The 27,738-nt window shown below is 38.9% G+C and overlaps 1 protein-coding gene across 1 annotated transcript in view; it reads right to left on the bottom strand.

Moving 5' to 3' along the window:
* Nucleotides 1–17,874, bottom strand: part of LOC139760845 (uncharacterized) — a 31,141-nt gene extending 13,267 nt beyond the window's left edge. The window contains exons 1-6 of the mRNA XM_071684518.1: nt 17,773–17,874; nt 10,773–10,884; nt 7,618–9,539; nt 3,600–3,732; nt 2,081–2,236; nt 489–610 (exon numbers count right to left, since the gene is read on the bottom strand). Of these exons, the coding sequence (XP_071540619.1) occupies nt 489–610; nt 2,081–2,236; nt 3,600–3,732; nt 7,618–7,662 (456 nt within the window). The 5' untranslated portion in view covers nt 7,663–9,539; nt 10,773–10,884; nt 17,773–17,874. The remainder of the gene's footprint in view (nt 1–488; nt 611–2,080; nt 2,237–3,599; nt 3,733–7,617; nt 9,540–10,772; nt 10,885–17,772) is intronic.
* Nucleotides 17,875–27,738: the final 9,864 nt, after the last annotated feature.

Below are 27,738 nucleotides of genomic sequence, written 5' to 3'. Positions count from 1 at the left end.
CTCCATTTATCCCTGTCCTTACATCCCTCTGTCGCATATACCATTCTGATTATTCTACCCCCATTTCACTCTATCCAGTATTCTTCCACTCTATTTCTCCTTGTCATAGGTGGTCTTCCTCTCACACCAACCTCCCTTATCAAACTATCCGACATTTTCCTTGTAAACTCCACATCATGCATTCTTTCCGTGTGCCTAAACCAACCAAAGGCGTTATGTTTCATCCACTCTACCACTCCACGATTCACTCTCTTTGCATTCCCTGCCATATCAAATCTCTTATACAACCCAGATTACTTTCTTCATTCTTTCTAATCATACCACATGCTCCTCTCAACTCATTTACACTTCTTGAATTCTTGACCTCTATGACTTTTCTTATTTCTCTTTTACCTGTCCCCTTATAATCATTCTATCAAACCAACTATGGTTACTCAGCAAAGTCAATCAACCTCCTTACACAAGAACTTTTAAAACACCTGAATTACCTCAGCATTGGTGTGAAGTCGGAAAAGGGAGAGGCCAAACTGGGCGTTTTTGCGGAATGGCTGCACACACACAATCCTCACTTTGTCCCATTTTTCTCTACATGCTTCACTACTCAAATCATCTGCAGTACATAAAATAATATTGTCCATTTAAATACAATGATTTTGGTAAGAAGGAACAATAAAACAGGAAACATTTCTTTTCCTGATATTGTATGTCATTCTAATATCTGAGCACCTGATACTGTGGGTTTGCAGTGAAATAATATTCATGAATCAATTTTCATTATTCAAAGGGAAGCAGTAAAGCATTCATTGCAAAGCTTACAAATAAAGTTTGTTTTCTGTAAATGCACATTAGAAATCCTTATCAAAGCTCCAGATCCAAACATCTATGAATATGATCAGGCATACATGCAGTGTGAATATGTGAATATCAATATCCAAAAGACTGGGCCTGAAAGCAAATGAACAACTGGCCCTTTTGCTCACATTTCAGCATATTCTAATCAGCTATCTCCATCACACTGAGCTTGCTTTCAAACCTTGCTCTTATATTGCCATTCCTTATATGAACAACCCTTTAACGACATCTTTGCCTTAACAGAAACTGACCTCTCTGTGCACACATTCTTCAAATTTACCAAATACCTAAGCACACTTGATGACACTGTAGCTAATTTCAGCTCCCATTTTTCCATAGTTGCCATATCCACTCCAATGCACTCAAAGTTCTCGACTTCCCCAGGCTCCTCCCACTCAAACCATCCTGTCTCATTACCATACTTCTGTTCAAATCAACTCTCATTTCCGTCTTTAATGAATTCTCTTAAACTCAGACACTAACTTCTAGAATTTCTCTCCTAAGTCTGGCATCAGAACAATATCATCTGCAATCAGCAACTGATGCCTACCAGGTCCACCACCCACACCATAATGTAGAACGACTCCTTTCTCCAAGAATCACGTATCTATCTCTCTCACCATTCCATCCATTAGCAGAGTACACAGCCATGGTGACATCACCATTCATGATTCAATAGATTTGTTAAAAAGCAAGAACAGAAGTCATTCCTCATACATGATGTCGCTACAGTCAACACATGGGTGTCAAACTAATCTACACATCATCATTCCTATGATATTCAAGATACAGTAATATGTTTAAGGGTCACATTAAATCGATAAAAGTGATCAAAAGTACTAAAACTAATGATTAATTTTCCTTCTATCTACCATACTCTACATTTAGCCTAATGTAACCAAGGAAAAAATTTTAAGTTCCTTATGCAACCCCTAAATGTCATCACAGAATGTTTCAACACTTTCACATTCTTGTTTAAGTTTAATGTGTCATGAAAATTAATCAGCAAAACTGATTTGCAACTCTATTTTTTTGCATCACCATAATGTTTGCATGAATGTTTTTCATGCTTAACATAATTCAATCACATATCTGAAATAATCTTTTAATTTTTCCATCAGAAACATCCATTATTTTAGATTTTTATAGTATTTTGGAAATCCTACTTTTCATAAACATATTCTTGTATGGTAATGTTTCTAGTTTTGTCATACAGAAATAATCTAACCTGGCTTGAACATGCGAACTGTGTTTTTATTTTTTCCTGCACGCCAATCTTCAGGTGTCATAAAGGATGCTGCAGGCAGTAATGTCACCAATGGCTGACTATGTGGCCATGATGAACGTCCCACCTCTAAGCTCACCATAACGCTCCCAGCATTTCCTGGAAACGGACAAATCATTGCCTGTACAATATGAAGATGTGTAATTAGTTTTGGAGCAATCATGCCACTTTTTGCACATAATGCTCTTACTAAATGTTATTGGCACTTCTCAGTCTACTTAGCTCTTTTAAACAAAATCTACACATACGCTAAAAATCAATGCTAGCTCTAATTTACTACAGCTTACTTTTTTAATTCTATCTTTCTGCATTCTCGATCTCCTGACCAGTTCAAAAACAAATTTAAAATCACATGATCCATTTGCTAATCCTGGGCAATTTTTGTCCCCAAACTGTTCACAGCCTCTAAGAATATACTTCCACACCACATGACTCTACCATTAACTTCAAACTTATAATATGCAAAATAAACAATAGGTTACCTAATACCTTACTCAGCAGTATGACTGTAAATGGTACCATCCTAGTTGAAAATACCTTTAAGCAATGAGAATAACTGAAAGACAGTATAGACATACTCTTTCAATAAAATCAGGCTGAATAATGCCCCATACCACCCAGTAAATTTGACCAATCTGCCTGATAATGTAAAAGTGAAGTATAATAGGCCCAATCCACCACTTCGATGAAAGTATGAAAACCACTTTAAGGCATATTACCTGAGGAAAACTGTTCACCACATCATAAAAGGAAATGTTGGGGAGGATAAGGTAGCTGTAGCTATAACAGTGAACACCTTGGACAACATTGCTGAGTTGTAGGAGGAACTCCAAACATCAACTATGAACAGTGGATGGAGGAAAAACATGGCCTGAGCGTGTCCACGATTTCTGTAGTTCACCAAACTAGAAATTAGTGAAAACATGAGTGTAGTGCTTTCTCCCCATACCATTTAAACAGGTAATTACATACGCAAACATACATATATATTTTCTTTTATGTCAGTTTGCCCTTTCCTGTGTGAGCAAAGTAATGTCCAAAGCAGATGAATGAGTCTGATAAGAAAAAGTGATCATCTTTTGGCTCTTTCCTCCGTTTCTTCTTTTGGAAAGTAATACAGAATAAAGGAGGGGAGGAATTCCATCACCCTAATCCCATTACTCTTAGTTGCCTTCTGTGACATATAAGAGAGACATGGACAGTATTTTCTTCTATCCCCAATAATACACATATATTCATTTATCATTACCCCAGGACTGATTTTTATGAAAGAGTACTACTATTATCGATGACCTTTCTAAACGCACAACATGATGATCCAAAGCTAATGTGGAGTAATACACTTCATGGAATCAGTTTTCCAACAAAGGATATTCTGATGGGTGACCAAGTGAAAAAAATACTGAACAAAATGATTATATCCCTTTTCACAGGAGAGTAAAAATAATGACAGAATTCTTACCTATATCAATATAGGTAATTGTAGTGGCCCTATCAAGCTGCAAATCAGCTTGAAGTCGACTTGACTTGTCTCCCGGGTGATTCAGCCATGAACCACGACCATTCACCAAATCTTCCACTGAGTGCTTTGGATCCTGTTAAAAAAATGACATCAAAATACGTACCGTACAAAAACCAATTCTTTTTACAATGACTTGCTTTCTTCAAGTGGAGTAAGCACAATATAAATTCAGCACATAACCTTTATGTGTTCATTACCTCTGTCATATAAGCATCCTACCTGATGAAAACCTAGGAGGCACATACAATTTTTGTTAATCATCCTGGGTCCTTTCTTTCACTGCATTGCCATCTCTAACCCTCCCAATGCCCATGCAGAAATACTTCTCTGGTTGGTTGATGCCTACCAACTACTGCTACTAAACAGTGTAAATTTTTTAAGAATCAAAAGAACCTATAAAAATGTCACCCTCTGGTTGAAATGTATAGCTAACAGAAATATACCAACATTAAATTGATCTGCTTATGGGGACTGCATGGTCTGTTGTCTGTGTTAACATTCATCAGCGGTAAGCTAGATGCTAAATCATGGTAGTGATTAGTATATTTCAACTAGAATATTGAACATTAAGATAGATAAAGAATATTAGGGAGGCTAATCAAGGATTTTATAGATCAAGTTGATTTTTTACTCATTTGACCAAGACAATAAATTACCCACATTTTCCTTGAAAAACATTACCCTCACTTCAGTAATAAAGCCTTATTCATAATGTTCAATGAAAAAAAAATGCTCCACATCATGATCTGTAACTATAACTGCTGTTAACTTTGTAGTTTACTGAGGTTGCCTTTCTTGACATCAGATATCATTGGAATTTTCAGGAATGCATTGTCACAATGTGTAGAGATGATGTAGGTGTGGAATCTTAGGTGTAGCACCTGTAATCCATTTCAATTTTTTGTTGAGTGCATAGAGGTTTGAAGAACAGGGAAATTATGGGGTAAAAACACTCATCATCAACACTGAACAGTTTGAGTCATGCATTCATAGCACTTCTGTTGAAATCTTGTAAACAGTAAACAAATAAAATGGATACCTACAGCTTCCACACTTCATTTTCTAAAGTCCTCTTCCTGTACATTAGAATTTTAGCAAAGTGACTGTCATGTGGATGGATGACCAAAACCATTCACCAATTGTATGTCAGGGTAAGAGCTTTATTCAGCTTGTATGTCAATATACAAAGTGAATGATGTTGTAATAAAGCAAGAAAACATATATATATATATATATATATATATATATATATATATATATATATATATATATATATATATATATATATATATATATAAGTGTTTTAGATATCTGGGAGTGGATCTGGCGGCGGATGGAACCATGGAAGCGGAAGCGGATCATAGGGTGGGGGAGGGGGCGAAAATTCTGGGAGCCTTGAAGAATGTGTGGAAGTCGAGAACATTATCTCGGAAAGCAAAAATGGGTATGTTTGAAGGAATAGTGGTTCCAACAATGTTGTATGGTTGCGAGGCGTGGGCTATGGATAGAGTTGTGCGCAGGAGGATGGATGTGCTGGAAATGAGATGTTTGAGGACAATGTGTGGTGTGAGGTGGTTTGATCGGGTAAGTAACGTAAGGGTAAGAGAGATGTGTGGAAATAAAAAGAGCGTGGTTGAGAGAGCAGAAGAGGGTGTTTTGAAATGGTTTGGGCACATGGAGAGAAAGAGTGAGGAAAGATTGACCAAGAGGATATATGTGTTGGAGGTGGAGGGAACAAGGAGAAGTGGGAGACCAAACTGGAGGTGGAAAGATGGAGTGAAAAAGATTTTGTGTGATCAGGGCCTGAACATGCAGGAGGGTGAAAGGAGGGCAAGGAATAGAGTGAATTGGATCGATGTGGTATACTGGGGTTGACGTGCTGTCAGTGGATTGAATCAGGGCATGTGAAGTGTCTGGGGTAAACCATGTAAAGCTGTGTAGGTATGTATATTTGCGTGTGTGGACGTGTGTATATACATGTGTATGGGAGTGGGTTGGGCCATTTCTTTTGTCTGTTTCCTTGCGCTACCTTGCAAACGCGGGAGACAGCGGAAAAAAAAAAAAAAATATAAATATATTTTTTTTATACTATATATATATATATATATATATATATATATATATATATATTCCTTTTTTTCATACTATTTGCCATTTCCCGCACCAGTGAGATAGCGTTAAGAACAGAGGACTGAGCCTTTGAGGGAACTCCTCACTTGGCCCCCTTCTCTGTTCAGGAAACAGACGAAAGAATGGACCAACTCACTCACATACACATGCGCATATACATACCTATACATTTCAACATATACATATATACACATGTACATATTCATTCTTGCTGCCTTCATTCATTCCCATCACCACCCTGCCACACATGAAACAGCAACCCCCTCCCCCGTACGCCTGCGAGGTAGCTCTAGGAAAAGACAACAAAGGCCACATTCGTTCACGCTAAGTCTCTAGCTGTCCTGTGTAATGCACCAAAACCACAACTCCCTTTCCACATCCAGGCCCCACAATACTTCCCATGGTTTACCCCAGATGCTTCACATGCCCTGGTTCAATCAAGTGACAGCACGTCGACCCCAGTATAAAACTATTCCTTGCATGCCGTTCACCCTCTTGCATGTTCAGGCCCCGATCACTCAAAATCTTTTTCACTCCATCCTTCCACCTCCAATTTGGTCTCCCACTTCTCTTCGTTCCCTCCACCTCTGTCACATATATCCTCTTTGTCAATCTTTCCTCTCTCATTCTCTCCATATGTCCAAACCATTTCAACACACCCTCTTCTGCTCTCTCAACCACACTCTTTTTATTACCACAAATCTGTCTTACTCTTTCATTACTTACTCGATCAAACCACCTCACACCAAATATTGTCCTCAAGCATTTCATTTCCAACACATCCACCCTCCTCCACACAACCCTATGCCTTGCAACCATATAACATTGTTGGAACCACTATTCCTTCAAACATACCCATTTTTGCTCTCTGATATAACGTTCTCGCCTTCCACACATTCTTCAACACTCCCAGAAGCTTCGCCCCCTCCCCCACCCTGTGACTCATTCCCGCTTCCATGGTTCCATCCACTGCTAAATCCACTCGCAGATTCTAAAACACTTCACTTCCTCCAGTTTTTCTCCACTAAACTTAATAACCTTGCTCTTATTCACATTTACTCTCGCCCTTTATCATCTATGCATTCCAGTGAATACCACCATGCCATGTAACATGTGAATCTAACTTAATCCGAATTTTGCAATTATGTTGGGTGAGTTCAGATGTCTGGATTAAATTCCGACTCACATTGATGCTTATGAAACCTCTCCAGTTCAGGGCCAGATTTTTTGATCTCTTTAGACATCTGCATTCACTGTATACATTATAAACCAAACACAGCAACTGGTGGAGAAAAGTGGAGCACCACATGTTTATATTAAATGTAGATAATGGTATCAAGATCTTCACTGATGCACTTGCAATGTTAAGAATGCATACCATTTGATTTCCAAATTTCACGATATTTTAGTATCATAATCTAACCTTAAATTTTTCCCTATCCTCATGGTGCTACCAGTGGTGAGTTAATCAATATCAAAAGATAATTTTGAAGAGTGTTACAGCAAAACCCCACACTCTCATATTATTCTTTACAAGGTTCCATATGAAAAACACTAATATATCAATTCTATAAAAGAGGCATCTTTATTCTAGACTTATGAAATTGCATTTGTTGAACACTAGGACAAACTCACTCAATATCTAAAGTGAAGAACGATGCATAGCTAACTAGACTTTTAATATGATATATCTACATTTTTCCTAGATGTTCCTACAAAATCCTAACTCCCTGAAGTGATGCCCTTAAACTACGTATTTACCCTTTTATCATATCCCAATCCTATCCTTTAATCAAATAGCAGCCTTGTATTACAAATGCACACGAACCTGAGAGGAAAATGAAACAACATATTTAACACGAACAGGAGGCATCTTGAATTACTGTTTCTTGATGTTACAGGTACTCAAATATTATTATTTACTCTTCCTTTCTAATTGGCATTCACTCTGTATGAAGATTATACACAACTTATTCCGATTACCACACATATTCACATAATACTATTGCTTCTATTTTAACCGTACAGTTTGTTAGAGTTCTATGATCTAATATCTGGCATGTTCTTCCAGTTAATTAGAGTTTAAGCACACGTTAACGAAGACCGTAGCTTTTGCTATGTGCGAGTGAGCCTTGTTTGTTTACGTTTTGCTCGTTCCCGCCATGAGGTACTACGAGCTTAGCTACATTATCTTCATCCTTATGACACAAAAGAATCTACTGCCTACATTGTAAGGTCTGTGGATTTTCTTAGGACTAACCTAATTTTCACCTACGTCTTCCACCTTATTACTGAGTCTGTCTTTACATTCGTTGTGATACTCGTATCTATTTGTTGTGGCTGAGGAAATTTTCTTTCAACAACTGGTTGTAAAGATCAATGGAACTTCTCGACATCCGTTAATTTTCCGGTATGAAGAAAGTCTTGTCATAAATTGTCTTCGTTTTATTTACAATGTCTCGAAAATTTAATGATTTTTTTTTTTTTGTCTTAAGTGATTTCAACTTTCCTCTGCTTTAGTTTTGTATCTCGATAAAAGGTCTGGCTTACCTATATTGAACATTGTATTTAAGTATCAGGAATTCTTTTCTGTCTTCTTGAAGCTTGGTTAATAAAACTGAACAATGTATTTAAGTATCACAAATCCACATATGAGGTGAAAATTTCATATGCCGACGCTAGAAAGAATGACTTATAGGCGGGTGCGACGTAAGAATATACTAAAAGTGATGAATGAAGATATGCCTCATTTAATTAAACAACTAAGTATGCAGACTAGATTTAAATGATTACACTGCGAGTTGTGTAAGAGGCTGAATCCAATTGCTTCATCTTAAGTAAAAGGGAAATTAATTAAGTTCAGAAAATGGCTGGAAATAGTCTGAAGTCCTTTACAATTAGGGTGTGTACTTTTCAAGTATTGCTCAATACCTAAAACATTTAATGATGGTGTAAATGGGACTAGATTACTGAAAGTTTCATCTTCCTTTCCAAAGGATGTTAAAATACATATGTTTATTCCCTGAACAATATACTAAACAAAACACCTTAATAAGATATAACATAGCACTTTAACAAATAAAATTTCATCATACAACTTCCAAATGGAAAAAAAAATATAAAATCCAGGATATAGAGGAAGAGGTCTTGGGGTTATAATTCAATAATATTTTACCAGTGAACCATTTCTGTCTATACTAGGAACCCAAGAACTTACAAAATTAGGTGATATCTTTATTTCAACTTAATTCTGCCGCCATAAACATGGGGTGAGAGGCGCAAAAGATCTTAACAAAACAAAACATAAGTCAAATAACACTTGATCAACTGGCAGTATCTGCTTTCTACTTTCTGCCTGATCCTTCTTTAAAAAAAAAAAAAAAAAAAAAAAAAAAAAAAAAAAAAATTACAGACATGCCATTATAAGGAAAACCTTATACTCTAAGCAGGATATGGATTTAAGGTTGATAAATTGAGCAATTTCAATCCACAAATAGGTTATTCAGTAAGGGATGAGAATTTATGGTGTGATCTTAATGATACAACACAATACAGTACCTGAACACTTTAATAGTGTTTGGAAGGAGAGGAACTTTTATTTCCCTTCTACATGACACAAACTCTACAATTTTTAATACTCTAGCAGTTAAGATCCATTTCAGCAACTAAAGTCTGGGTCTTGGTTTGTGGTTACCACAGAAAATTTTGTTTCGTCTTCTTCCTTATTCATGCTTTTGCTTTGTCTTTTATCTGTAGAGGACAGAAAGAATGAAAGTTATGATAAAACATACAAAAACAAGTTACAGACAGAATGTACCTGTAACAGACTGCATATATGGTATCATCTTTATAATCCTCCATTCATATCCTCTCATAATGAATATCTAATCCTCTTGTATTCTCTTATCAAGAATATACAAACAACCTTCAATTCCCTAAATATGTCTCCTCCACTAACCTCATTTGAAAATCCTTGATCTTTCTACACTCAGTCTTTTCCTGAGAACATACAAACCAACACTATGATATTTATTTCATTAACTACTCCTTTAGCATTATTCTGTATTCATTCTACTCTAACCTCTTCATTCCTTACTTTACCCCATACCCTAGTCACTCATCCCTTTCTAAAACTACAGCTCTGCAGTCTTGTTAACATGAACTGATATATTGTTCTCTCATATACTAGACAAGAAACAATAAGAAAAAAAAAATCAGGAAAGTATTTGTGACAAGATATCCTTGACAAATCTTGTCATTGAGCACATCAAAATCTTCATACTCTTGCAGATCTTGAACTTTTCTTTCACGCTAGAAACTGAAGATGTGGTTTTATGTGAATGAGTACAGTTCAGAATAGAAAATGAGAAAGCAATGCATTCACAGAAAAAGAAAAAAGTGCCTATAAAATCATTCCTTCTGCATGTTTTTTATTCCCCTAAAATGAGACACCTTGTGGCCTTGATCTCTGAACCTTGTCTCGGGAACTTAATAATATATAAACGTTTTATGTAGTATGAGTGATATAAGTTTGGTTTACATATGTCTACAGATTCTTTACAAAATTATTTAGTAACACTTCATTACAAAAGAACTTGTGACCTTACCCTTTGACCCCTGACCTTGAAATCTTCATCAGATATAAAACTATTTATGTAGCAATGTTGGTAAAAATTTAGTCTTTCTCTGCTGATCCAGCTCTCAAAAGTTTTCATATTTAGTTCACACTATTTACTATTTACAATGAAAATATATGTTCAGCTCCAGCAAGGACATTTGGAAAACTGTTGGAAGGCATCAGAGATATGTAAAGAATAGACAAATAACACATGTAAAAAACATGCTAATGAACAGATAAACAGAACTGTAAATATGAAGTTGTTCAGTTGTTAACAGGGTTTTGCATGAAAATGATTATAAACCAAACAAATGAAAAATTCTAATTTACAGCATAAGAACAATGACAACTGTAGAAAAAATCACTTGGCAATTGTATTCTTCTTCTCTTTCTTTAACAATCGTTCTTGCTTTCGACAGGCGAGTCGCAATTCACTTCGTAGTTCATGTTCAGGAAGCTCCTCTCCAATTAGTCGATCTGGGGAGCAAAACATGAACTTAAAAATGTAAATATTGATCTTAATAGCCCTTTCATTTCACAGTGCACCTAAACTTAAGAGTATTGCAATGTCTCTGAAACATACATCCATCTCAGAGATATTGGTATAAGTATTATAGTTAACTATAACAGTGAAAATTCCCTTCTGCACACACATCCATAGAGAGGGATGAAAGAACACTTTGCTATATAAATTCTTTACACAATAATTCATTTTGAAGGTGAGAGAATTAGTTAATCCTAATTCAACAAAATATATGGAAAAGGCATCTTTGTTTTGCTATGCTGGTGCAAAACTCATGACAAGTAAAGCAAAATTTTGTGTATTTGATGCAATCGTGCACATATACCTTTATGAAATTGCATTAGTACATACACAATATTTCCTAATTTTTTTTTTGATTAAGGAACAAAGATGCATCACACCCACTGATAACAGATACTTCACATAAAAAATCCTGCTGTGATAAAATCCTTTTCATCTTGTCTGTACTAGTTTGATGTTTTCTATGTGGAAAGGTCGTGCCAGGAGCAGATAAACATGCCTCATTTCCTCATATGCTTTCCCTAGCTGTCATGTATAATGCTTTGAAGACAGAAATTCCAAACCACAGCCAAAGCCGACAGACTGCTGACAGAATGTGGCCTTTTGTACATGATTACACCCCATTTGTTGTATCCTATGAAAGTTTCTCATTCTCCTATAAGCTCAGGCCCCAACAACTCAAAGCCTCTTTCTGTTCATCCTTCCATCTCTTTCTTGGTCTACCCCTCTCCCATGCTCTTTGCACTTTCGACATGTACATTCTCTTGGGCAATCTCTCTTCAACAACCTTTCAATATGTCCAAACCAATTCAGCACACCCTGCTCAGCTCTTTCAATCATACTCAGCAGGAAACCATACTTCTTACACCAAAATTTCCATCATCATTTCATTTCAAATATATGCACCTTCTTTCAATCTTTTGTAATTAGGGTCCATAACTCACACTAATGATTAGAAAAATACTTTGCAGAAATAGTAACTGCAATGTATACAGCACTAGAGAACACTTCTTACAAAAATATATATCACTGACCTTTTAACTTATTCAACTCTTTCACAGCTTTTTTCTTGATGTAGAATCCATTGTATTTGACAATGTCTGGGTCATCAGCATAGTTAATGTTAAGGTACTTTCCTGGAACCTTCTTTCTAGGCTTTACAAATTCATTTTCACCTTGTTTTTTTGATTCATATTCATACTTTTTCTCCTTTACTTTTCTAAATCTTAAATTTCGTTCAATCTTTTTCATGAAGCGATGGAATGATTTCTGCTCCGTTTCTGTTAGTTCTGCTGATTCATTCCCATCATTTCTAGCAGCATAAATCTGCTTCACTTTTCTTTTTGAAATTGCATTTAGTGTTGGATCAGCAGTCATCATATCATTCTCTTGAAAGTTGAGTGGAAAAACAGCGCTGAAAGTTTTTTTATCATAAACCTCTTGTACCTTCCTTTTCTTATTTTCTTGAGCATGCTGCTTTTTGGACTCAGCCACAAATTTTGTTTTGGCTTTATTCATTGTTTGCCTACTCTGGAAGAGAAAACAGATTGTTAGAAAAAACTTGAAAATTTTGAAAAATAGTTTGTCTATGATTGTTAAATGTCTCATGTCCTAACAATAATTTTCATTTCATTCTCATAACATCAATGTATCACTCCAATTTTTAATGAAATACACATATAATGTAAGAAGCACATGCCTTTTATGTGTTCCATTTAAATCTAGCCAAGAATAACAAGGATCTTACAGTCAAAACAGGGGGAAAAGATTGCACATATGCCAAAGTATTTTCCAATTAGTAAAGTAAAGACTGCAATTCAAGGTTTAATTCATACTGGGCCATCCATTTCATATAAGAGGCACATCCCATCTATGTGTTCCAACTACATTTAGCCAGGACCATCAGTGTAAAGTATATGGTGCATTTATGAAAGTAATTGCAGTGCAAAAGTTTGTTTTTGCACTTGTAGTGTCCATCATCATAAGGCAGTTTGCCAAAAGTATTTACTACTTAAATAAATTTTGATAAAGTTCCAGTTTAAGGGCACTTATAAAAATGGAAGAAATGCATATCAAAGCATTCCCTGTACTTATCAGAAGTGATTCAGATTGGGAGAGTGTGCTATGGAGCATTATTTTTTCATCCTTCAGCAATCAATAATGATAATAGGAGGGATATGATCAGGTAAAATATGCTGTAAAATTAAAAACTTCTAGAAATTAACAGAACCTATAAAAATGTCACTTAAGTTCCCAGGGCAATCTAAAGATGCCTTATCTAAGATATTATTTGAAATAAGATGTTATAGTTAATAAGAGGGCAAATGAGAGTTGGGGTGAGAGAGTATCATTAAATTTTAGGGAGAATAAAAAGATGTTCTGGAAGGAGGTAAATAAAGTGCATAAGACAAGTGAGCAAATGGGAAATTCAGTGAAGAGGGATAATGGGGAGGTGATAACAAGTAGTGGTGATGTGAGAAGGAGATGGAGTGAGTATTTTGAAGGTTTGTTGAATGTGTTTGATGATAGAGTGGCAGATATAGGGTGTTTTGGTCGAGGTGGTGTGCAAAGTGAGAGGGTTAGGGAAAATGATTTGGTAAACAGAGAAAAGGTAGTAAAAGCTTTGCGGAAGATGAAAGCCGGCAAGGCAGTAGGTTTGAATGGTATTGCTGTGGAATTTATTAAAAAAAGGGGGTGACTGTATTGTTAACTGGTTGGTAAGGTTATTTAATGTATGTATGATTCATGGTGAGGTGCCTGAGGATTGGCAGAATGCTTGCATAGTGCCATTGTACAAAGGCAAAGGGGATAAGAGTGAGTGCTCAAATTACAGAGGTATAAATCTGTTGAGTATTCATGGTAAATTGAATCACGGCATGTGAAGCGTCTGGGGTAAACCATGGAAAGTTCTGTGGGGCCTGGATGTGGAAAGGGAGCTGTGGTTTCGGGCATTATCACATGACAGCCAGAGACTGAGTGTGAATGAATGGGGCCTTTGTTGTCTTTTACTAGCGCTACCTCACACACATGAGGGGGGGAGGGGGATGTTATTCCATGTGTGGCTAGGTGGCTATGGGAATAAATAAAGGCAGACAGTATGAATTATGTACATGTGTATATATGTATATGTTTGTGTGTGTATATACATGTGTACACTGAGATGTATAGGTATGTATATTTGCGTGTGTGGACGTGTATGTATATACATGTGTATGGGGGTGGGTTGGGCCATTTCTTTCGTCTGTTTCCTTGCGCTTCCTTGCAAACGCGGGAGACAGCGACAAAGCAAAATAAATAATATAATAAATAAATAGTTAATATGTCTACATTTAACTGTCAGGAAATTCATTCACTGACTGTCTTTGCTGTGTTCGCTTTCCCCTGCAGCATACAGTCAATGTAATAGAAGGATGACAACGCCTTTAGAATATTTCAACTATAATTTGAAATTTAAAGTAATTATTGGCTTCTGGGTGAAGTCAGCTGAGGTTTTTATAGGATCTGTTCATTTATACAAGTGTTTCATTTTTAACCCACACACTCCCTGATCATCATAGCCATCTTCATCTTTTTGCCTTCTTTCATACTTGATCACTGTTCCCGCATCAGTGGGGTAGTGCTTGGAAGAAATGAGAAAAGGCTGCATTTGATCTTGTTCATTCTCTAGCTGTCATGTGCAATGTAACAAACCACAGCTCCATGTCCAAAACCATGCTCCACTAACATTTCCATGGCTAATCCTAAATGCTTTACATGCCTTGGTTCAGTCTATTGATGGCACGTCGATCCTAGTATACCAAATCATTCCAGTTCACTCTATCCTATGTAGGCCTTTCACCCTTACTCAAAATCTTTTTTGTTCCATCCTTACATTTCCAATATGGTCTCCCTGTTCTTCTTCCATTCACTTTGACACATAACTTTAATAACAACCTTTCCTCATTTATTCCCTCCATATGTCTGAACCATTTCTGCACACCCTCCTCAGATCTCTCAACCACCCCCTTTTTATTTCTGCATCTCTCTTTTACTTTCATTACTTACTTGATCAAACTACCTCATAACACATATTGTGCTGAAACATTTCAGCTCCAACAAATCCAACCTCCTCCACCCATACCTCGCACCATTATCACTTAAATCATACTGTACAAGGAATGACATTGCCCCAAATCATAGCCCAAACCACTTCTAAGTACAGGTTGTACCTCTTTAATCCAGCAACCTTGGGACCTAGCCATTGTTGGACCACAGAAAATGCCGGAATACGGGAAATGATCCATTTAAAGGCCCTCGGACGAACACTCTTACCAATTACCATCAGCTTGGTTTTATGTGTTCCTGTAGCATTGCTGCACCCAAAAAATGTTACCCCAATCTTTGGATTCCTTACCTCCAGATGGAGACTCCTCAATTTCTTGGGCAATGGTTTTTCTTGGTATACAATGCCAATACAGGGCAGATTTGTCAGCATTATACACTTGTTCTGGGACTATGAGAAATTAACATAACTGTTAATTAACTTAGCTGCAGTGTAAACAGATTTTGGTGCTGTAACACTGCTAACACTGGTGGCAGATACACAAACTAATGGAGGCAGATTCAAAATGTGCCAGACCATAGGAGTTGCCAGACCACAGAGTGCTAGATTAGGGAAGTGCAACCTGTATAAGCAGCCCATTAATATCCATTTCATCCAAAGTCATACATTACCTCTGTGGTACTCACAAACTGGAACTTAAAGTTTTGGGTTAAAACTTGCAAAATGCTATGTGACTAAATGTCTTAATTCTGGTGGAACTGCCCTAAGTTCAAGCCATCTGTTTTGATATGCTGTCCTTGGCATCCCCAGAAATGTTTGGGGGTGTGAAATGCCCTGTTCTGGGAGAGAATCAACTAAAATGTTCTGAATTATCAAAATCAATCTTCATAAGCAACATGACAGCTCAGACATTTTGCTGCAGTAATACAGACATTGCATAAAAATTAATGGTAAGATATTATTCTGAACTCTAACATTTTTGTTAATCATAATAAGAGTAACACTCATGTAAATCAGCCCTACCCTCAAATACAATTCTGTGTTCTCATATACTGACTATATAAATATATCTTTATTGATGATGCAATAATATGAAATTATCTTTTTAATGAGTTATACGAATTATAAAACAAAGAGCACTGCACTATTCAATGTTATATATAAGCATTCAGAACATACAAATATTGTTATTCACTGGTCTGTAAAGCCATAACTGACAGAACAAGATGAAATCAATTTGCTGTATTTCAAGAGATGCCTTGAATGTCTCAAGTATTGCTTACAACATACATACTTTATAATGTCTTGAGTGTTTGTAATTTACATCAGTCTAAACACAGTCAATACTCTTTACTTTTCAGTTACCTCCTGAAAAAAGTGCTGCTTCTAAAAAAGTCTAATGTCTAACCATAAAGATTAAGAAGTACTATTCAAACTGGCAGTGACCCTCATCCTATTAATGTGGAAAGTACTGCAGATACGACATTTATTTTCTGTACCTATACCGTTAAATTAAGGAATTTTGTATTTTACTGAGTTGGAGCATTCACAACAATTTTGATAAAACAGAACTACGTGGATGGCACTGACAAATACCACTGAAAGGATTCTAAAACTGTTCCCTGGTCTGAGCTAAAATAAAGGTCCTACTAGTATTTGTCTACCTTAATTCCTCATTGCTATGAGCCAATATTGACTAACTGTGTGCTGCAGTGTTACAATGACATTCAGAGAAGAAATTAACAGCAAAGGAAATTTAGTTGGGATATTTTTTTTCACTGGTATCAAATAAGATGATAGCAGTTGTTAAATGTAAAAGATGGTAACAATCAATATCAGCAGAACCTATATAAAACCTAGCCTTTTTGCTGAAATCATAGCAGAAATATACTGTGCCATAAAAATATTTGTCTCCTGTAGAGGATGGAATGTCACATGTTTAACATTTGGTGCTACGCTGACAGGGTATTTTCACGAGTGGCTAGTATATTTCGCTAGAATACTGAACAGCAAGTTAAATCCTGACTGCTAGGGAGGTAAAGTGAAATGTACATAGGTAATGTTCATTTCTTTCAAGTGTACTGCCTACATTTATATTGACTTCCCAAAAAGATTGCAGAAATATCACTATTGTTCTATTCAATATAATACATTACGAAGGACATCTAATAAGCCCTCTGCAAGTAGTTCTGCAATCATTAAGAAGTATATCGAGCGTCTAAAACTTATGTAACCAATTCCGAAACGTAATAGCCATGCCGAGCTAAACTAGACAATTACCATGCTGCTGAACCAAAAACCCTTTCTGTAAGGGCGTTTAGAACTCTCTATCAACTTTGTGCTCAGTTAAGCAGCAACCTTTCATCAAACTGTTTTAAATGCTGAAAGCATTCAGCTATTTTCGCTTTAACAGCAGTTGATAATCTAGAATATAATTATCGTTTTAGAAATGCAAGTTTGCTTTCCTCCACATTCAGTTACGTGACGGGAACGCATTCGGTGTCTAGCTTCTAATTCCACAGTAACTGGTCTAAGTTCATAGGTCATGATCAGAGGCTCTACCACTGGTCTTAAACTACCTTAAAGTAACATAGAAGCATAAATTAAACAATATAAAATACGATCTTTGTACAATCAACTGTCGGTGCCGAGTAGTCGGCACAATAACAACTTTAGTGTACTTACGTTCATGAAGGTTTTGCTAAAAGTGAAATACAAGACTGATGGTTTCCTGCTAAAAACATAAAAAATAATACACCAGCAAATAATCTATACGTACCTTAAACTTGCATATCTTGGTAAATGATGTTTTATTTACAAATACTTTAATTCTCTGGAGTCGTTAAGGCATCTGCCTGAGGGCAAATCCTGCTGGAAAAATAGTCACACTTGTCTACTCAGTATTTCAGAAAAATATTTCATCGTTTGGTTAGTATTCATCTCAATTAATTAAACATATCACAAAGTAATCTAAGAACAGACTTACAACCCGCACATTATATATATATATATATATATATATATATATATATATATATATATATATATATATATATATATATATATATATATATATATATATATTTTCCCTGGGGATAGGGGAGAAAGAATACTTCCCACGTATTCCCTGCGTGTCGTAGAAGGCGACTAAAAGGGGAGGGAGCGGGGGGCTGGAAATCCTCCCCTCTCGTTTTTTTTTTAATTTTCCAAAAGAAGGAACAGAGAATTGGGCCAGGTGAGGGTATTCCCTCAAAGGCCCAGTCCTCTGTTCTTAACGCTACCTCGCTAATGCGGGAAATGGCGAATAGTTTGAAAGAAGAAAAAAAAAAAAAAATATATATATATATATATATATATATATATATATATATATATATATATATATATATTTTTTTTTTTTTTTTTTTTTGCCGGTCTCCCGCGTTTGCGAGGTAGCGCAAGGAAACAGACGAAAGAAATGGCCCAACCCACCCACATACACATGCCTTGATTCAATCCACTGACAGCACGTCAACCCCGGTATACCACATCGCTCCAATTCACTCTATTCTTTGCCCTCCTTTCACCCTCCTGCATGTTCAGGCCCCGATCACACACACACACACACACACACACACACACACACACACACATATATATATATATATATTTTTTTTTTTTTTTTTTTTATACTTTGTCGCTGTCTCCCGCGTTTGCGAGGTAGCGCAAGGAAACAGACGAAAGAAATGGCCCAACCCCCATACACACGTACATACACACGTCCACACACGCAAATATACATACCTACACAGCTTTCCATGGTTTACCCCAGACGCTTCACATGCCTTGATTCAATCCACTGACAGCACGTCAACCCCTGTATACCACATCGCTCCAATTCACTCTATTTCTTGCCCTCCTTTCACCCTCCTGCATGTTCAGGCCCCGATCACACAAAATCTTTTTCACTCCATCTTTCCACCTCCAATTTGGCCTCCCTCTTCTCCTCGTTCCCTCCACCTCCGACACATATATCCTCTTGGTCAATCTTTCCTCACTCATTCTCTCCATGTGCCCAAACCATTTCAAAACACCCTCTTCTGCTCTCTCAACCACGCTCTTTTTATTTCCACACATCTCTCTTACCCTTACGTTACTTACTCGATCAAACCACCTCACACCACACATTGTCCTCAAACATCTCATTTCCAGCACATCCATCCTCCTGCACACAACTCTATCCATAGCCCACGCCTCGCAACCATACAACATTGTTGGAACCACTATTCCTTCAAACATACCCATTTTTGCTTTCCGAGATAATGTTCTCGACTTCCACACATTTTTCAAGGCTCCCAAAATTTTCGCCCCCTCCCCCACCCTATGATCCACTTCCGCTTCCATGGTTCCATCCGCTGACAGATCCACTCCCAGATATCTAAAACACTTCACTTCCTCCAGTTTTTCTCCATTCAAACTCACCTCCCAATTGACTTGACCCTCAACCCTACTGTATATATATATATATATATATATATATATATATATATATATATATATATATATATATATATATATATATTATGTCGAAGGCTCCAGTCACGGACAAAAGTTCACAACAAGGCTGGGCCTTCATTGAAATATATAGAGTATTATGAAATAGGAAAGAAATGACAAGGGAAAGTATTTGCGAATTTGAGAAAGTGAAAGACCTGTCTTTTGAGATGTGCCAGGTCATAGTTAATGAGATAGACATGAGAAAGAAGACAGTTCCAAAGCTTCGACGTGTAGCGAAAGCCACACAATAATCATGTGACGCAACAGCTTGCCGAGTATTGCATGGTCTAGCTAGTGGTGGGGGCTCACAAGTAGCCAGCTCTCAGGTGCAAAAGCCAAAGTAATACCTACTGGAGAGGGGAAGGTGAACCACACTGCGGCGTAGGGAATGTGTGTGTGTGTGTACTACTACTTGTATTACGGGAAGAGTCTCAACACTTTCACTATCCCACCCCTTGACTCTGTGTATGCATTCTATGTTTTTACTTCTATGTATGTTTGCACACACACACACACACACACATATATATATATATATATATATATATATATATATATATATATATATATATATATATATATATATATATATATATATATATTTTTTTTTTTTTATACTTTGTCGCTGTCTCCCGCGTTTGCGAGGTAGCGCAAGGAAACAGACGAAAGAAATGGCCCAACCCCCCCCATACACATGTATATACATACGTCCACACACGCAAATATACATACCTACACAGCTTTCCATGGTTTACCCCAGACGCTTCACATGCCTTGATTCAATCCACTGACAGCACGTCAACCCCGGTATACCACATCGCTCCAATTCACTCTATTCCTTGCCCTCCTTTCACCCTCCTGCATGTTCAGGCCCCGATCACACAAAATCTTTTTCACTCCATCTTTCCACCTCCAATTTGGTCTCCCTCTTCTCCTCGTTCCCTCCACCTCCGACACATATATCCTCTTGGTCAATCTTTCCTCACTCATTCTCTCCATGTGACCAAACCATTTCAAAACACCCTCTTCTGCTCTCTCAACCACGCTCTTTTTATTTCCACACATCTCTCTTACCCTTACGTTACTCACTCGATCAAACCACCTCACACCACACATTGTCCTCAAACATCTCATTTCCAGCACATCCATCCTCCTGCGCACAACTCTATCCATAGCCCACGCCTCGCAACCATACAACATTGTTGGAACCACTATACCTTCAAACATACCCATTTTTGCTTTCCGAGATAATGTTCTCGACTTCCACACATTCTTCAAGGCCCCCAGAATTTTCGCCCCCTCCCCCACCCTGTGATCCACTTCCGCTTCCATGGTTCCATCCGCTGCCAGATCCACTTCCAGATATATATATATATATATATATATATATATATATATATATATATATATATATATATATATATATATATATATGAATGCAAAGGTGAGTAATGAGGCAGTTGAGGGAATAATTGGTATACATGGGGTGTTCAGTGTTGTAAATGGAAATGGTGAAGAGCTTGTAGATTTATGTGCTGAAAAAGGACTGATGATTGGGAATACCTGGTTTAAAAAGCGAGATATACATAAGTATACTTATGTAAGTAGGAGAGATGGCCAGAGAGCGTTATTGGATTACGTGTTAATTGACAGGCGCGCGAAAGAGAGACTTTTGGATGTTAATGTGCTGAGAGGTGCAACTGGAGGGATGTCTGATCATTATCTTGTGGAGGCTAAGGTGAAGATTTGTATGGGTTTTCAGAAAAGAAGAGTGAATGTTGGGGTGAAGAGGGTGGTGAGAGTAAGTGAGCTTGGGAAGGAGACTTGTGTGAGGAAGTACCAGGAGAGACTGAGTACAGAATGGAAAAAGGTGAGAACAATGGAAGTAAGGGGAGTGGGGGAGGAATGGGATGTATTTAGGGAATCAGTGATGGATTGCGCAAAAGATGTTTGTGGCATGAGAAGAGTGGGAGGTGGGTTGATTAGAAAGGGTAGTGAGTGGTGGGATGAAGAAGTAAGAGTATTAGTGAAAGAGAAGAGAGAGGCATTTGGACGATTTTTGCAGGGAAAAAATGAAATTGAGTGGGAGACGTATAAAAGAAAGAGACAGGAGGTCAAGAGAAAGGTGCAAGAGGTGAAAAAAAGGGCAAATGAGAGTTGGGGTGAGAGAGTATCATTAAATTTTAGGGAGAATAAAAAGATGTTCTGGAAGGAGGTAAATAAAGTGCGTAAGACAAGGGAGCAAATGGGAACTTCAGTGAAGGGCGCAAATGGGGAGGTGATAACAAGTAGTGGTGATGTGAGAAGGAGATGGAGTGAGTATTTTGAAGGTTTGTTGAATGTGTTTGATGATAGAGTGGCAGATATAGGGTGTTTTGGTCGATGTGGTGTGCAAAGTGCGAGGGTTAGGGAAAATGAGTTGGTAAACAGAGAAGAGGTAGCAAAGGCTTTGCGGAAGATGAAAGCCGGCAAGGCAGCAGGTTTGGATGGTATTGCAGTGGAATTTATCAAAAAAGGGGGTGACTGTATTGTTGACTGGTTGGTAAGGTTATTTAATGTATGTATGACTCATGGTGAGGTGCCTGAGGATTGGCGGAATGTGTGCATAGTGCCATTGTACAAAGGCAAGGGGGATAAGAGTGAGTGCTCAAATTACAGAGGTATAAGTTTGTTGTGTATTCCTGGCAAATTATATGGGAGGGTATTGATTGAGAGGGTGAAGGCATGTACAGAGCATCAGATTGGGGAAGAGCAGTGTGGTTTCAGAAGTGGTAGAGGATGTGTGGATCAGGTGTTTGCTTTGAAGAATGTATGTGAGAAATACTTAGAAAAGCAAATGGATTTGTATGTAGCATTTATGGATCTGGAGAAGGCATATGATAGAGTTGATAGAGATGCTCTGTGGAAGGTATTAAGAATATATGGTGTAGGAGGCAAGTTGTTAGAAGCAGTGAAAAGTTTTTATCGAGGATGTAAGGCATGTGTACGTGTAGGAAGAGAGGAAAGTGATTGGTTCTCAGTGAATGTAGGTTTGCGGCAGGGGTGTGTGATGTCTCCATGGTTGTTTAATTTGTTTATGGATGGGGTTGTTAGGGAGGTGAATGCAAGAGTTTTGGAAAGAGGGGCAAGTCTGTTGGGGATGAGAGAGCTTGGGAAGTGAGTCAGTTGTTGTTCGCTGATGATACAGCGCTGGTGGCTGATTCATGTGAGAAACTGCAGAAGCTGGTGACTGAGTTTGGTAAAGTGTGTGAAAGAAGAAAGTTAAGAGTAAATGTGAATAAGAGCAAGGTTATTAGGTACAGTAGGGTTGAGGGTCAATTCAATTGGAAGGTGAGTTTGAATGGAGAAAAACTGGAGGAAGTGAAGTGTTTTAGATATCTGGGAGTGGATCTGGCAGCGGATGGAACCATGGAAGCGGAAGTGGATCATAGGGTGGGGGAGGGGGCGAAAATTCTGGGAGCCTTGAAGAATGTGTGGAAGTCGAGAACATTATCTCGGAAAGCAAAAATGGGTATGTTTGAAGGAATAGTGGTTCCAACAATGTTGTATGGTTGCGAGGCGTGGACTATGGATAGAGTTGTGCGCAGGAGGATGGATGTGCTGGAAATGAGATGTTTGAGGACAATGTGTGGTGTGAGGTGGTTTGATCGAGTAAGTAACGTAAGGGTAAGAGAGATGTGTGGAAATAAAAAGAGCGTGGTTGAGAGAGCAGAAGAGGGTGTTTTGAAATGGTTTGGTCACATGGAGAGAATGAGTGAGGAAAGATTGACCAAGAGGATATATGTGTCGGAGGTGGAGGGAACGAGGAGAAGAGGGAGACCAAATTGGAGGTGGAAAGATGGAGTGAAAAAGATTTTGTGTGATCGGGGCCTGAACATGCAGGAGGGTGAAAGGAGGGCAAAGAATAGAGTGAATTGGAGCGATGTGGTATACCGGGGTTGACGTGCTGTCAGTGGATTGAATCAAGGCATGTGTATGGGGGTGGGTTGGGCCATTTCTTTCGTCTGTTTCCTTGCGCTACCTCGCAAACGCGGGAGACAGCGACAAAGCAAAAAAAAAAAAAAAAAAAAAAAAAAAAAAATATATATATATATATATATATATATATATATATATATATATATATATATATATATATATATATATATATGACGGGTCCCACAGGCGGGGAGGCCCTTCAGTCATCTGTTCCTCGTGGCCTTCCCTTCAATCCCTGCCCATCTCCAAGGTTCACCCCACGGGCTCGGATGGACTCATCCTCCATATATAAAATATTCATGACGCACTCGGAAGGAAAATGACTGGCCTTTGTGGTGCATAAAACAACATGGAGATATTTTTTTTCCCTTCGTTCTTTCTTCTTTTTTTTCACAAAGGATTTTTCTTGTGAGCCGTTTTCTTTGGGATGCAGGAGGCATCAAAACGGCTGTTGGGTGTGTAATGCCAGAGAGACATTCCTCATGGGAGATCGACTTTGTCCGTGCCTAACAGCTGTCTCCTGGGTCTTGTCATGGATAGCACGAATCAATTATTCTATTTGATATAGATCCATAGTGAAAAGAATGACCTGTTTTTCTAAACGAAAACCGATGAATATTTTACCAAATGTTTGCCTTCCCAAGATTTTTGTTTTTTAGTCTACCGAATAACATCATATGAATATATAGATAAATATTCGACCTAAAAACACACCGAACTGCACGCAAGGGCATCAGAGGTAGATGGTAGACAGCCACACGTTGAAGTCTGACGTATGGGTACTTGGATAGTGGTCACTTGGCTGGCATTGACGACTTCATCTAAAGCCAACTTCAATCTCCTAAGTGGGTGGGGCAGAAGCCTGGGTTTCAATGCCAACACTTCCGACCCACGAACCACCAGCAGGAGTAAAGATGTCTTGGCGTAGATGTCTTTGTGTCATTTTCGAGGACAGCGCCCGTTTCGTTTACCACACACTAACTAATCCTAGGCTATAGAGGTCGAAGGCCTGAAGCGGTTTTGAAGGGGACAGAGTCGCTCAAATCAACACAAACTATGTCTTTCATCTCAGTAGACATCGAACAACTCATAGATCAACCAGTAGACATCTAACAACTCATCGATCAACCAGTTTCTTGGGTTAATTTCTTTCCTTTACCAGCAATGTATTTAAACGAATGCAAAATACTAAGTCCACTTTGGGAAAGCCTCTCAGATCAGATGGGTGTGATCTCGGCAGCCATACGCTTTCTGTACCGATCTATATTTGCCTTTCTGTCCTCCTCAGCGACTTCCAGCCAGCTGACTGATGAAATCTCCCCAAATCGTCATCTTACATCTGAAGGGTATGATCCAGCCTTCATTCTCGGCACTTCCTCCTGGGACAATTGTTCAATCTCCTCTCGACCAACAACCCCAGGGATCGCTAAGAGGGGACCTGAGGCAGCCCTAGTGCAGGGAATATCTCCTCTGCTACGTTCAAGGGGGGTATCAAGTCTCCCATCAAGAGCCCCTCTCCTGGTAACTGGCGGCCCCTTTTTACTTCTGAAATATCCTACTGGAAGTTCTAAAATTCCCCCTCGACGCCCGGCTCGACCGACGAAGTCTCCGATTAGCTAAAACCCTTCTCCCAGCCGTCCATATCCACACAGCATATGAGCGCATCTTGAGGAAGGCCAGAAAACCTTACTTGTACAGACGCCGCCAAGCCTTGAGCTGCGGCAGCTCTGGTGCGTGGTTTGCAAGACACGGGGAAGAAATGTCTTCCGGCGAAGGCCAAGCAGCAAGATAATCTCTGTCTGATCAGGAGGGTTTACAAAGGTGGATGAACAGCTGGGCAGACAGACTGGACCGACTGCCGCAACCAAGATTCAAACCTATACGCTCGACCATGGGTGGCCCGTGATTGCACCTCGGTCATAAACATTAACCGTTACACCACGGAGGTCCTAAACAACCTGTAACAATCACCGTGATGTTATTCACTTCAGATATATCTTCCAGCTGAACATGGCGTCCTCGTGGTGCCAGACACAGCCCGCGTCTCTGGTTTTTCCACCAAGTGGATATCCAGTTCACTCTAAGATACTACGAAAAGAACGGCTTAGTTCCCGTGCTTGTGGGTCGGTCGACTTACTTGCCGTGTTGGTTGGTGGTGAGCGGATCTGGTGTGTTCTGGTCATCGGCAACAGCAGCCGTGTGGTTGGTCGGTTCGAAAGATGCTTTCCATCGTGGAGACACTGATGTCATCCTAGTCCAAAATTTGACAACTGTTTTCTTATATTTAGGCACTTTAGAAACTTGGATTCTATATATTAGTCATGTCTGTCGTCACTATATATGCCTCATCATCCCAGGTTGGATTGTGGCCAAGTAATCCTCACCAGTCTTACAAGAACGGTCGGGGATGATGATAAGCAAGACCAGTCACAGCGACTAAAAGACGGTAAGATCAGGTGGTTGTATCCCTACAGCGGTGTGGAGGTTAGGCCCATCACTCGCAGCACTATCCTAGGCTACGGCTCCTTTTGCCCCAGCATTCCAGAATCTTTCCAGGGCAACGGAACGGCCTCGATTTCAGCCTTACGGGGCGACTGCGCCTCCCTCCCATGTCCCCACTAAGTTTCCTGGGAGGCCATTTTGTGCACATTCCCAGATGGGCGTCTGGCCTGCCCGTGTCCTATTTTCTACCGGCACATCAAGGTAATGGAGGGACGTGGCCAACATGACAGCCCCTCATCAGTGCAGCTGTCTGCCTGATGTCCAGCTGGTCTACAGACAATACACTGGAACCCTTCATGAACTTTATTTCTGCCCCTCCTCCACTCTATACCAAGAGATTATGGTAGGAACACAACACCCTCTCGCCGTACAAACCATCTGGCGACCGAAACACACCCGCGGTTGCACCAAAGTAGACTTATATCAACGAGGAGACACCTCTGGTGGGCTTAATTTGAAGCACTTTTCCTATTTCTTACTTTTTCTTCCTTTTTTTTTTTCACGGCGCATCGCACTGTCATTTTTTTTTTTTGCAGACACTGAAGTGTGTAGCCTGAAAATACTCATAGGAAATCTTGGCTTTGAAGATAATTCATTTCAGTTTTCTTACGAGTGTGAGTTTCACTTAACGTCTCGTCCACACTTCGAGGCTGTGAGAACTACGTCAAGTTTGATGAGATGGAAATATTTGATATGTTTGACTTATTTCCTTGTGTCGGGGCCAAGTGGGCGCCCAGACTCGCATGTTCCCTCAGCCACACGAATTCATTTATGTTAGTACGACATTTTCTGATCATTTCTTTTTTCTTCCGATCATAAACTTGTTTTGCGAATTTCACTCACTCACGAGGTGAGTTATATATATATATATATATATATATATATATATATATATATATATATATATATATATATATATATATATATATATATATATATATATGCAGGAGGTGGAAGAATGGAGTGAGAGATGCTTTGAATGTTCGGTACCAGAAAATGCAGGGGGCACGCAAGAGATAGAACGAACCGGAGCGAAGTGGTATACAGTGGTCGACGTACTATCAATGAAACAGGGCATGTGAAGCGGCGAGGAGGAAACCACGGAGAGGTCTGGTTGTGGATAGGGGCTCTGGCTTCGGTGCATTATAAGTCAGAGTTACAGATTGGATGTAAGCGAATCAGGCCACTTCTCCGTCTGTTCCTGGCGCTACCTCGCCAACGTGCTAACGTTGGGGGAAACGGCGAAGAAAATTCAAGACCGCAAGAGCAAACCATGAGACCTAAGACGCACAGGGTGTATCTGTCGCCAGAGAACTCAGCTACCAAGAGACGAAACTATGTTCCAAATGGCTACGAGAGACATTTGAGCGACAAACTACTTCAAGTTATGGGCGGTAGATTTTTTTTTTTGTCAGTGACGTAGGTCTGTTTCAATGGCAACCGCCGAATTTACTAGGAAAAGAGGAGTCGTTAATTCTTGGTACAAGAAACAGAGAAATGTTCTGAAAGTCTATCCCAGTGGAGGAGCTGGATGACTGGTGGGCAGATACTGTGTGGTGAGGTCCAGACGGGTGATGTGCTTCCCCCAAGGGTGCCACCCTCTTGGCCATGGATACGTACTGCCCCGGGGAATGTTGGAGCCTCGGCTCCACTACTGGGAGTGGAGGGCGAAACGACTGGGCGACCCACTGCCCACCCATCAATCTCGTTGCTGGAGCTAGAAGGACGC

This window comes from Panulirus ornatus, chromosome 38 (assembly GCF_036320965.1).
Source record: "Panulirus ornatus isolate Po-2019 chromosome 38, ASM3632096v1, whole genome shotgun sequence".
Classification (NCBI taxonomy): domain Eukaryota; kingdom Metazoa; phylum Arthropoda; class Malacostraca; order Decapoda; family Palinuridae; genus Panulirus; species Panulirus ornatus.
Note: the sequence above shows the minus strand (reverse complement) of the source record. Positions and strands in the feature narration are given on the sequence as shown.